This window comes from Cheilinus undulatus, linkage group 13 (genome assembly GCF_018320785.1).
Source record: "Cheilinus undulatus linkage group 13, ASM1832078v1, whole genome shotgun sequence".
Lineage (NCBI taxonomy): Eukaryota > Metazoa > Chordata > Actinopteri > Labriformes > Labridae > Cheilinus > Cheilinus undulatus.
Genome location: NC_054877.1, coordinates 41,879,810 through 41,892,065, shown reverse-complemented (window position 1 = coordinate 41,892,065; position 12,256 = coordinate 41,879,810). Strand labels below are relative to the sequence as shown.

The window sequence follows — 12,256 nt, the reverse complement described above, 5'->3', positions numbered from 1 at the left end:
TGTTGGTTATATGCTTTCATGCAAGTGCCGGACAGTAAAATCAGTTTCTGTTGGTGTCTGTGTGATTTAAAGATATTTTTAAGAAAGGTGTAAACATGAGGTCTAATGACCTTGTCCTTTGACATCAGGAATCCTATCAGTTTATTCTTTAGTCAGAGTGGACATTTGTGCAAAGTCTGAACAGAAACCCTCAAAGCATTCTTGAGATATCACTGAGGGACTTAAGACACAGCTGTTTCTATGGAAACAATATAACATGGCCTCGTATGGTCACTTTGCATGCACACAGACACATCCGCGGTACACCTTCTGCTGACATGCAAACATTTTTACTGGATTACTTTCTCGAAAATTAACCCTATCAAGCACTACTTGAATTGCAGAGTGTTACATTACTTGTTGCAAAAAAAAAAAGGTATTCAGAGTACTCTAATAGATTCCTTTGTGACACCGTATCCCAAACACAATTTATTTAGAGTAGATCAGTTAGCCAATAGTTTGCTTTTTTTTTTTTTTTTTTTTTTTTTTTTTTGTGCAGGTGGGTCAGTGGTTGGTGGCCATGTTTACCTACTTGAAGCATTTTCCTCGCTACCTCATCCCCTGTTACTTTGATGCCATCTTGGTGTCCACCTACACCACGGCCCTGGATGCTACCTACAAACTCATGTCCAGGTACAGCACGGTTTAGAGGCTGCAAATCTGATTTACTGCTGAGAATTTTATGAATTAATTAAAAAAAATCTATCTGTTTCCTCTAATAAGTTTCGTCCAGAATGGCTCTACCTTCGTGCGTCACCTGGCTCTGGGTTCAGTTCAGATGTGTGGAGTGGGACGTTTCCCCGCCCTGCCCCCCCTCTCCTTGAAACTGGATGATGTTCCCTACCGCATCAGTCCAATCACAAGCCAGAAGGAGCAGTGCTGCGTCTCTCTGGCTGCAGGTAACCCATCATAAACACAGGAGAGGTTTTTAAGACAAAGCACTCAGGTGTCATTCCTATTTTCCACTTGATGCAATTTTCTTTTTAAACATATCTTGAGGATGTTGAAGTGGCTGCGCCTTAGACCACTTAGAACATAATCCAAAGTCTTAAATCTTGAGTAGGCTATTCCTTATTCTTAGCGGATGCATCAGTAAGATGTCATATATCAGCAAGTGCACAACACAATGAAAACACTAATGGAAAATCTCAAACTATTACATAAATATTAGCACAATGTGCTTAAGGCAGTGCATTTTACATCTTCCCATACTTTTGGTCCCAAAATGTGACCCAAAGTATTTGCAGTGTGAAAATCCTTATTTCTGCTATATTCCTCAGGTCTTCCACATTTCTCTTCTGGAATCTTCCGTTGTTGGGGTAGAGACACTTTCATTGCTCTCAGAGGACTCATGCTGCTCCCAGGGAGACACACTGAGGCTCGGTGTGTTTGTGTGCTTGGTTGTGTTATTGTCTGTAGTTTTGCTTTCTTTACTGCCTCAACTGTTTTTATATTTATTTATCCAGCAGATTTATAACAGCATTAGTCTTGCATAAACCCACAGAGACTTACCTGTTTCTGTTGCTCTCCAGCAACATCATCCTGGCCTTTGCTGGGACGCTGCGTCACGGTTTGATTCCAAACCTGCTGGGCGAGGGACGCTGCGCTCGGTACAACTGTCGTGATGCTGTGTGGTGGTGGCTGCAGTGCATCCAGGTAGGAGATTTCCCTACACACAGTCTTATAATGGCTAAAGAATAAGTGACAGAGGTGAAGCAGTGTGAACATTTAAATCAGTGATCAGCAGTGTTAGGTAGCATTAGTATTAAAACTAACTCATTAGGTTACTGTTACCTGCAACTGGCCTCCAGCACATCTGCATGTTGACTCCACTGTCCACTGCTGACTCCCCTGCAAAGACAGTCTTATTTCCTTGAAGAATTCCTACTTCATTGTTGCGCTTTTGTTTAGGACTACGCTACCCATGTGCCTCAAGGTGTTGAAATCCTTCGCTGTCCCATCACACGCATGTACCCAACTGATGACTGTGAGCCACGCAAACCTGGAGAGGTGGTAAGTACACACACGCACAAACATGCATACTCTGACATACTGTATTTGTTTTTGTATTGTATTTAAATGGAATGCTCCTGGTGGAGTTGATTGTTTAAGGAACACTCACACGAGGCAATCTGTACTCATACTGTGTTAAAGCCATCTGACCCCCTACCCAGTTCCCTCTTTTAGCCTGCACTCACAGCTCAGTGCATCCAGGCCACACCAACATCATCAAGTGGAGCATTCACTGATGAGGAATTTGTAAATCTCTGTGACCCACCTCTAATGTCATAGGTTAGCTTTTGTCCAGATCACGATTAAATCTTCAGTTGTAAAGAAATTTTTACTATTTGATGAGAGCTGGAGGTAAATACACCATAGGACTTATAGACAATGTCCTGCTTAAATTTAAGCAATCTAGCCCACATTTTCACTTCTTGTTGACATAAAACCAAATTGATTCACTAGATTCATTTGATATTAGTTTGGCATCACAATTTTATGATAATGAGAGGTTATGTTGGGAGATTAACCCCAGCATGCGCTTGCCCATGTATGTGGCAGACTTTCCATTACATAGGAAGGATGAGTGGGGATTTTTCAGAGAGCAGCCTGTATGTGGCTCACTCAGGGGAAGAAGCTTTGTTTTACAAGGCAAAAATCTTTCACATTCCTTAAGACCCGACTTTGCAAGAAACATCTTAGAAATATGGAAAGGACTGGGCTCCATTTGGAGGAAGAGGTTGTAGCGGAACTATGCGCAGATGGTGAAGTTCTTCTGCACAAAAATCTTTGTAACTTGTTAAAATCAGATTAAACAAAAGACATAGTTCTCACTGAGCAGCGCACCCTTTTAATGATGTTACTCTTTACCATAAGGATCATTCAGTGTTCTTCATTTGAATAATTTATTGTGTCATATTAACCTTCTTATTTTATAAAAAAGTCAATTATAGATGGAAGAATTGTGTATTAGAAGTATTCTAATTTGTAAATATTGCAAATTAGTATTTCCCAAAATTATCTCTTTTCCCAAGACCTCTCGTATATATGTTAGGTCCAACTCATGTCACATCACATTACTGCACTTGTGCTCCTCCATTTGCATTTGTGCCATGCCTTGGTCCACCTGGTCCTTCCATGCCAGGGAAGTGTGCCACACCCTAGCATGGAATAGAGCACTCACACTGTTCAGTCGTACTGGACTTTAGGCTCAAATGTGCCCAGACACAGTACAGATTGCCTAGTGTACGTGCGCCCTTACTAAATGGTCATTTCACATTTAAAGGCTGAAAAAAATCAATTTCTGTGTCCCTGCATGTAGGAACAGCCTCTCTATGATGTGATCCAAGAGGCTCTTCAGCGCCACCTGGAGGGGATTTCCTTCAGAGAGAGAAACGCCGGACCCAAGATAGACATGAACATGAGAGATGAAGGTGAGTGAGAATAATCAATAAATGATAAAGAACCAGCAAAAACAAACATAAATTAACACAGTTTTTTGTTTATACTGATGTAATCTCATAGTTATAATACATTAGTGCACATTTTACTGCGGAAAAAACATGTGAGCTCCTCTCTTTTGTCTTTAGGGTTCAACGTTTCAGCTAAGGTGGATCCAGCCACAGGTTTTGTGAGCGGAGGAAACCGCTTCAACTGTGGGACCTGGATGGACAAGATGGGAGAAAGTGAGACAGCCAGAAATAAAGGCATGCCTGCCACTCCCAGGTAATAATACACACAATAATCACACATAGACATGTAACAAGGTTTTAAAGAAACCAGAGATTGTTTTTCACTACTTTCTGTAACACTGAATGACCCTATGTTAGATCTTTGGTTTATCTGCTGCATTGATAAATAGGACTTAAGCAGCATGCTTAGACTTTCCAGGGAGCACATAGCTAGAAACTCCCACATTAATGACAATGCATATTAAATACAACAAAATTAGTTCAGTTCATTAGTTCAAGCATTAATCGCAGTTGCATGAATCTAAATATGAGGGTGCAACAAGTTTTATGCTATGGAGGAGGAGGCTGGGCTGGAGGAGGTTAAGCTTTACCAGCAGCTTTGGTGGTGCAGGCTGAGATAAGTGAGAAAAACGTCATATTTAAAGGGACCGTTGTGTTGAGAGAAAGTACTGTGATTGGCTGTGGTTGCGGGGAGGTGATGATAGGAATCAGCTGGCCATCAGCTGATCACGATGATAACCATGCCATGTGGTTTTAACCTAAACTCCCAAAGACAGAGAAGGAAGATTTGATTTTAGAGAAAAATAACATTTTAAACAGTCTAATGTTGGGACAACCGTGAAAATCTTGTGCATGTCTGTTTGGTGGGTCGCAGGCAATAATGAACCACTGTTTAAAATGAAATATCAGAAAATGATAATGGACAGGTAAACTGCACACTTATTTCAGTGATGAATTATCTATAAATAAATAACACAAAGGAAGAGATAAAAAAATGAATATGGTGTGGTTGTATACATGAGTAGTTTGGATGACAGACTTTTAAATGTAAATTTGTGACTTATGAAGTTGGATATGGTTGTGAATATGTGTATTTATAATGACAGAAATATAAATGTAAATGTTGGACTGATGAAGATGATTCATGTATAGTTAAAAAAGTGACAGGACAAAATGAGCACTTGCTTCTTCCTGCTCCTTTTCAAACAGATTCTTTTTTGTTTCATGGGGACATTTTATGTTTTTATTTTGCTATGAGTGTTATTCTAACTGTTTTAAATAAAGATAAACTCAACCTGACCTTTTTTTGTATGTAGAGATGGAGCAGCAGTGGAGATTGTGGGTCTCAGTAAATCAGCTGTTCGTTGGGTGGTGGAGCTCCGTGCTAAAGGACTGTTCCCCTACGATGGAGCCAAAGTGCACAGAGATGGTAGGACACATACACTCACTAAAGGTACAAGAGGTAGTCGGGAAATCTTTCCATATGAATTGTACACATTGCATTTGTACCAAAATAGTCAGAGCTCTGAAGATTTTCATGTTTTCACTGTTTGCCATACAACTTGTAAGCTTCTTGATAACTTTTTAGCACAGTCAACTTGAAGAAGGGGTTGCATTGCTCCCTACTGCGCTGCCAGTGATTCCATCAATGGATTCTCCATGTGTGTCAGTTTACAGGGACATGAACAGTTGTCCAATTAAATATCTAATCAAACAAAGCTTGTTTTAACTGTGCTTGTTACTTGGACTAAAGTTTTGTCTCGTCCTCTCATCCAGAATTGATCACTTTTTTATTTCAGGTAAGGAAGTATTTGTCTCGTACTCCCAGTGGAACCAGCAGCTCCAGCAGGCCTTTGAAGCATGTTTCTGGGTCTCCCTGGACCCCCATGACCCCAGAGAGAAGCGCCCCGACCTGGTCCATAAGAGAGGCATCTACAAGGACAGCTATGGAGCCTCCAGTCCTTGGTGTGACTACCAGCTCAGGCCCAACTTCCCCATTGCCATGGTGGTGGTAAGCAGACATGCAGCTGTTGTGCTTGAGCTCAACAGTGAACACCTAATTTTTACAGCAGCTCTGACACAGGAAGTAAATTTCCCTGTTCAGATCTTGCATTGACATTTCATAAAATACTTTTTCATCATGGAATTGAGCCCACTAGCTACCTGAGTTCTTGCGACTGGAACATTTTTGATTTGGTGTAAAACCACGTTGGAAATAGAGAAAAGGGCAAAAATACAAGACTGTGTACATAATCTTCATGGTGTAAATAAACTACCCATCCCACAGTTCATTGTAATTCCCTAAATTCATATCAAATGATAGCTTATCATGCTCATGCATGCTGCATAACCCAAGTGATGGCTGGACATTCTCCTTCAGGATTTTCTGGCAGACAGCAGAATTCATGGTTCCATCAATAAGCAGTTATCCAGTTGTCATGAATCAGCAAAGCAGCCCCAGACCATCACACTGCCACCACCATGTTTGACTGTTGGCATGATGTTCTTTTGATGAAATGCTGTTAGTTTTACTCCAGATGTAACAGGCTGCACACCTTCCAAGAAGTTCAGCTTTTGTCTCGTCAGTCCACAAAGTATTCTCCCAAAAAAACAGAGATGAGCCTTTGAGTTCTCAGCAGTGGTTTTGGTCTTGGAACTCTCTCATGAATTACTTTTTTGCCTAGCCTCATTCTTATTGTTGAATCATGAACACTGACCTTAACTGAGTCAAATGAGGCCTTCAGGTCTTAAGATGTCATTCTGTTGTTGTTGTTTTTTTTATTTCCTGGATGAGTTGTCTAGCAGTCTAGGAGTAATTTTGGTAGGCTGGCCACTCCTAGAAATTTTACCACTGTTTCAAGTTTTCTCCTTTTGTGTATAATGGCTCTCATTGTGGCTCGCTTGAGTCCCAAAGCCTCAGAAATGGCTTTGTAACCCTTTCTAGACTGATAGATGTCACTTACTTTGTTCCTCCTCAGTTCTTGAATTTCTTTAGATTGCAGCATGATGTGTTGCTTTTTGAGATCTTGTAGCCTTCTTCACTTTGTCTGACAAATTCTATTTAAGTGATTTCTTGATTCAACAGGTCTGGCAGTAATCAGGCCTGGGTGTAGCTCGTGAACTTGAACCAACTTTCCAGAAAATGTAGTAAATCACAGTAAATTCATGATTTAATGAAGAGGGCAATTACTTTATCTATTATTATATATTTCATAGGGCCAAGTAGGTTTGGATGGATTTTTTTTCTTTGTAAATGAAAAATCATTCGAAAACTGCATATTGTTTTAACTCTGGTTATCTCTGTCTTTCAATCAAATTTGTTTGATGATCACTGCCTACAGTGCCATGAAAAAGTATTTGCCCCCTTTCCAATTCCTGATTTTTTTGCATATTTATCTCACTTAAATGTTTGGGATCATCAGACCAATTTTAATATCCATGTATTTGGTTACCTGTTGTTTTTAGGCTCCAGAGCTGTTCTCCGTAGAGAAGGCATGGAAAGCTCTGGAGGTAGCCGAGGAGAAACTGCTGGGACCACTGGGAATGAAGACACTGGACCCAGAGTAACGGACATAACTTTTCTGTTCATGGTTTTTGTTTTATTTCTTACTCACGCTGAATGAATAACCAGTTTGTTACGCAGGGTGTCCGCAGGGTCTTCAAAAGAATTAAAAGTTGATAAATCAATTTAAACAAAATTAAAGCTATTAAAAAGTCTTAAATGTGAGACTATAAGGTCTTAAATTTGGCTGTTTTTTGTTTTTATAGTAATCTGAAGAGGTTGCAGGCTTTAAATGCTTAAAAATCAGAATAAATGAGCTCATCAAACCTTAATGTAAGTTGTTCTACTTTGTAGCTTTAACTGCAGTGAAAAAATTGTAAATAGGTACTTCTAGACTGTTTTTAGACTGCTTAAGTAAAAATCAAGACCTTCCATTCAGCTACCTTATAGCATAATTTTTTTCTCATAGTCTAATCTCAAAATTCTCAAAGAAAGTCTAATTAACATACTACACTAGGAAATACTATGGCACTTTCTTTTCTTTGCTGTCATATTCTCTTACCGTTGGTACAAAACAGCCATGTTGTTATCGAAATTGGGTTGGAAATTGAAGATGCAATATTCTTAAAACGTATGAAGAGGGTTTTGAAAAAGGTATGGAATTTAAAATCTGATTTTCTATATATGCCATGTTATGTACTGATGTTTGTTCCTGATCCCACAGTGACATGGTGTACTGTGGTGTTTATGACAACGCTCTGGACAACGAGAACTACAACCTGGCAAAAGGCTTCAACTACCATCAAGGACCAGTGAGTGAATTGATCAGAACTAACGAATCAATCAAAATTGGAGAACTAACTTTGATTTGACAGATTGCAGGATCAAATGACTTGCAGTATCTCTGTCCAACAAACAGCCATACTTTAAACATAAGATAAGATATGATAAGACTTTATTGATCCCCAGAGAGGAAATTCTGGCATTGCAGCAACACAAAAAAGGATACAGCTGCAGTGTGTGTCTTGATGTTTATGTTTGATACACAAGTTGTTTACTACTTAGCAGTAATTTTTAACAATAGAGATGCAATGGCTCCAAGCTTAACTACTCATAATCCTAAAATACTGCCCATACTCGATATCATTTCACAGCATGATGTTAGTCATCGAATTCAAAATGAGATTTTCATGAAATGGTGAAATGTTTTTCAACATCTGATATGCTGTTTATATTCTACTGTGAATAAAATATGTGGTTATGAGATTTGCAATTCAGACAGATTCTGTTTTTATTTACATTTTGCAGAGAGCCCTAACTTTTGTGGAATTGGGGTTGTACATAAATTAAGTAGAGTGAACCACCAAACACATAACAAATTCATTTGGAAACTCAAACATTTCCAGTGAAGTGCAGCAGCAAATTTATAACTTTATACTATAGTAGAAGTAATATTTTCTGTCCTCACTGCACTTCAGTAACTCTGCCTTGTGTATGTTTTTGTGTGCAGGAGTGGCTGTGGCCTGTAGGTTACTTCCTGCGTGCTAAACTCTACTTTGCTAAGAAGCTGGGAGAGGATAACTACAGCAAAACAGTGACGCTGGTGAAAAATGTCCTTTCTCGACATTACACCCACCTGGAGAGGTAAGGAAGCCAGACTGAATATTTAACTTTAGATCAGATTCTGATTTTAAAGTCAAACATTATTTCCCCAATTCTGACATTTCAGAAAGTCTTTGTATCCATATTTTGATCCTGGAACCAAGCCAACCAGCTACCTGAGCACTCATGACAATAAAACACTGATTCAACACAAAAGTGGGACTGGATAATGGAGGACAAAAGGCAACGCAAATAGGACTGTACTTAACCAAAGAAATTCTTAGTTGACTGAATTTACACTCACACACCAAATGATTGGTCGTGCAGGTAAAACTAAAAATCAGCTTAATCCGTGACAGCTTCCTCATTGCACCCTCCTGGTAGATTGTAGGCTCTTAAAGTTAACAAAACAAGCTTTCTGAAGCATTTTTAATTACTTTATCCTCATTTTGTTTTATAAAAATAACAGCTGAGTTGATCAGCAAGCTCCTGCCTTTATTCATATAATTTCTGTGATGAAGACACCATAAGTCTTTAGCCATATCGCTCCAAAATATCTTCAGACAGTTGTTTGTATTAATTATGAATGATAACTATTATTTTTTAGAGCAATGTTTCTTATTTCTGATTTATGAAGAGGGTGTTTTTAATAAAGCCGGTTACTCATGTAAAATCCTGACTTGTGTACATCAGTGGACTCTAGACTAGGGTATCAATTCCGATACCAAAGTGAAAATGTGTCCGATACTGTTTAAAATGTAGGTATTGGTATCGATATTGTATGTTTTAATATGCAAGCTACATCCTCTTCTTCATTGGTTTAAAAGCAGTTACTAAACACTTATCAGCATTGCTACCACTAACATTGACGGGTAACTGGTGTCGCATTCTTTTCTCATCTTTATACTTTTTTAATGGTTCAGACGTATTCATTATGTGATCTTTTACCGTACCATGGGATAACCTGTGACTGACTCATTATTCATTCTGACTCATCATGTTTTTTTTTCCTCAGGTCTCCGTGGAAGGGCCTTCCTGAGCTGACCAATGAGAACGGTCAGTACTGCCCCTTCAGCTGTGAGACCCAGGCCTGGTCTATGGCCACCGTGCTGGAGGTCCTACACGACCTTTAAGACCCCCACCCTCCTCGACGAAGTGTTGTCTTCCCTCTGAGGCTGAAGTCTTCAGTTAAAGTTCTAGTTTCATGTTGTTTCTGTTCATGTAAAACCTCAGATTTGTAAACAAGCGCAGCATACTTCCTGGTTAAGATTTCAAACTAATAGCCACTCCTTATCTGATCCACTGACAGAGTTCATCCTTTATGGATCATCAACACATCTGAGAGATGGTGCCGCACTTCTTTGTAGATCATTCTGTCTTCAGAAAACATTCTAAGAACGGTTCTCTGTATTTTATAGAGTTAGGAATGTAAGACTCACATCCTGAATTTGAATACACCTTTCGTAAGAAGTGCAAAAAAGAACAAAAAAAACATTAAATTAGATCACACATTTTTAATATCATAACATTTTAAAAAAAACAAACGAATATTCTCTAATGTTAAAAACTAATTTGAACTATTTCTATTTTGCAATCACATCTCGTAGTTTAAAAACCAGTGCATAAAAACATTTTTAATACAATATTTTCATTTTTAATAGTTGGCTGTACCAGTATAAAGTGCTGAGAGATAAGCTGTCATGATCATGATCCCATCCATTGTATACTGCCAATCACAACATGCAGGGATAAATCATGTAGGCCAGACCAGTGAGATTTTGCCCCACTTGGTTCCATCTTTTCCCCCTGATTTGGCCATAATCATGCATTTAAAGAAAATGGTGGTACACTGTTAAATAAATAGACCTCATGGAGCGTCGGTGTGAATGAAAAAACTCCTCACTTAAAGATTAGTGGGTCATGGAGCTGAACAGAGCAGCTTACGGGCTGTGGGTCTGTATGTCACAACAATCATGGCGGGCTCTGTGCTGCACTGTTAGCTAGCAGGAGTGGAAACTCCACCAGAGCCACAGAGCTGCTTAGAAACTGCACATGGTGAATTTTGATGCTCACATTAGAAATCATTACACAGAAAGTCCGTTTGAGCTTTCTTTTCTTGTAGGAGACATCCAAAAACAGATTGCATCTTATAAACTCGTGTGGCATCTATTCCGTGTTTTACGGTATTTTTACTAAGTATCACTCATTGCAGACTGAAACACTTTGATCCAACAAAAAAAAAAAAGCATATTTTTTTCTTCGACCTGCTGGTGCTTTATACTGACCTCAGATCAGCTGTCACTGTGAGCATTTACACCTTCCATCTTCAAACACCTGGTGTCACCAGCAGATAACCTGCTTTAGCATCAGTTAATGCAGCACTGTTTAACTTTCCTACTTTACTAAAACCTCCACCTGAAGCCTTTTACACAAACAGCATTAAATCTTTTACCTGTTCCCCTTGAAGCCTTATCATGTAGTTTAATATTTGTGTCTTTTATGTGTGGATTAATGCTGAAAACAAGCTCTGTGTCAGTGATGTTTTAGAGTTAGAGGTTTGTTGTTTGATCTGCTGTACAGTCGCTGCTGACAAGCCCTCATCAAGTTTGAAAGTTCTCATTCAGCCATCTGGACGCTTCATTCAAACACTGTATGTTAGTGTTTAAAATTGAATAAACATCTTATAATGACACTGAGGTTCTGTTGTCTCTGAAACAGTAAAATGACTCAAACCAGAGCTGTTATAATAGCAGCTGTGCCTGTCTGACTCTATAACACCTGATTTAATATGAACAAATATCAGTTTGACAAAGTAGCACCACCTCAGCGTCAGTTTAAGGTGCATTTAGTGAAAATACTTTCACGTGTGTAACTGTTCCTGCTGTTTCACTGCTGTGTTTGTCCTGTAATGTTGTTGTTTACTTGTTTGTGTAGTGAATAAACGGTTACATGACTCAGAAGTTGTGTCTTCTCTCAAAATGAAAACATGTTTTGAAAAAAGGGTGATGTAGATGTAGCTAAAGTAAAGCAGCAGTTTTATATCAGAACTAGAAAACATGTCTTTATTACAACTAGAGAGAAGAAGAGAGCTGAAAGCTTTTCATGATGGAAAAAAGATGTGTTTGGTCTTCTTCTGGCCTGCTTCAGCATGAGTTTGGGATAGTTACAGGCAAGGGCGTAGCTAGGGATTCTTGGCCCCCAGAAAGAAAATCACACAGGGCCCCCCTCTGCCAGCCAGCAAATAAAACATATTGTGTCATTTTACAAATATCTATGCATTTTAATGTATTTTTTGGCTATAATTTCCCTATATTTATAAGCAATATTTTCATCCTCATCTTGCACTCTGTCCCTAATTTCTTCACACCTTCTTTCTTCCTATCATCTACATGGACAGGTCCCTCCACAAGCATGAAGCATACAGCATTGATATTAGCCTCTTATAGCCCAACAATAAAACAGGCTCATGAGGCTACATGATGTTAGTGTTTCAAGCTATCAACCCCATAAGTCTATTACAATAATGCAGCAAATAATCCTTGTAATGCCACTTTAGCTCAGCAACAGTAAAAATAGGAAATTATGTTTATTAACTACAGGCTAGAATATAATAGGATTAATATAATATAATTATGGAAAT

At 38.9% G+C, this 12,256-nt stretch overlaps 1 protein-coding gene across 2 annotated transcripts in view; it reads left to right on the top strand.

Annotated features, from left to right (window-relative positions):
• agla (amylo-alpha-1, 6-glucosidase, 4-alpha-glucanotransferase a) overlaps window positions 1–11,576 on the top strand; it is a 56,906-nt gene extending 45,330 nt beyond the window's left edge. For both annotated transcript variants that reach the window (XM_041803196.1, XM_041803195.1), the window contains exons 23-35: window positions 539–672; window positions 763–938; window positions 1,320–1,422; window positions 1,572–1,695; window positions 1,951–2,052; window positions 3,362–3,473; window positions 3,630–3,765; window positions 4,829–4,941; window positions 5,312–5,523; window positions 6,978–7,075; window positions 7,739–7,826; window positions 8,525–8,658; window positions 9,632–11,576. In XM_041803196.1, coding sequence (XP_041659130.1) covers window positions 539–672; window positions 763–938; window positions 1,320–1,422; window positions 1,572–1,695; window positions 1,951–2,052; window positions 3,362–3,473; window positions 3,630–3,765; window positions 4,829–4,941; window positions 5,312–5,523; window positions 6,978–7,075; window positions 7,739–7,826; window positions 8,525–8,658; window positions 9,632–9,749 — 1,650 coding nt within the window. In that variant the 3' untranslated portion in view covers window positions 9,750–11,576. The remainder of the gene's footprint in view (window positions 1–538; window positions 673–762; window positions 939–1,319; window positions 1,423–1,571; window positions 1,696–1,950; window positions 2,053–3,361; window positions 3,474–3,629; window positions 3,766–4,828; window positions 4,942–5,311; window positions 5,524–6,977; window positions 7,076–7,738; window positions 7,827–8,524; window positions 8,659–9,631) is intronic.
• The last annotated feature ends 680 nt before the right edge of the window (window positions 11,577–12,256 follow it).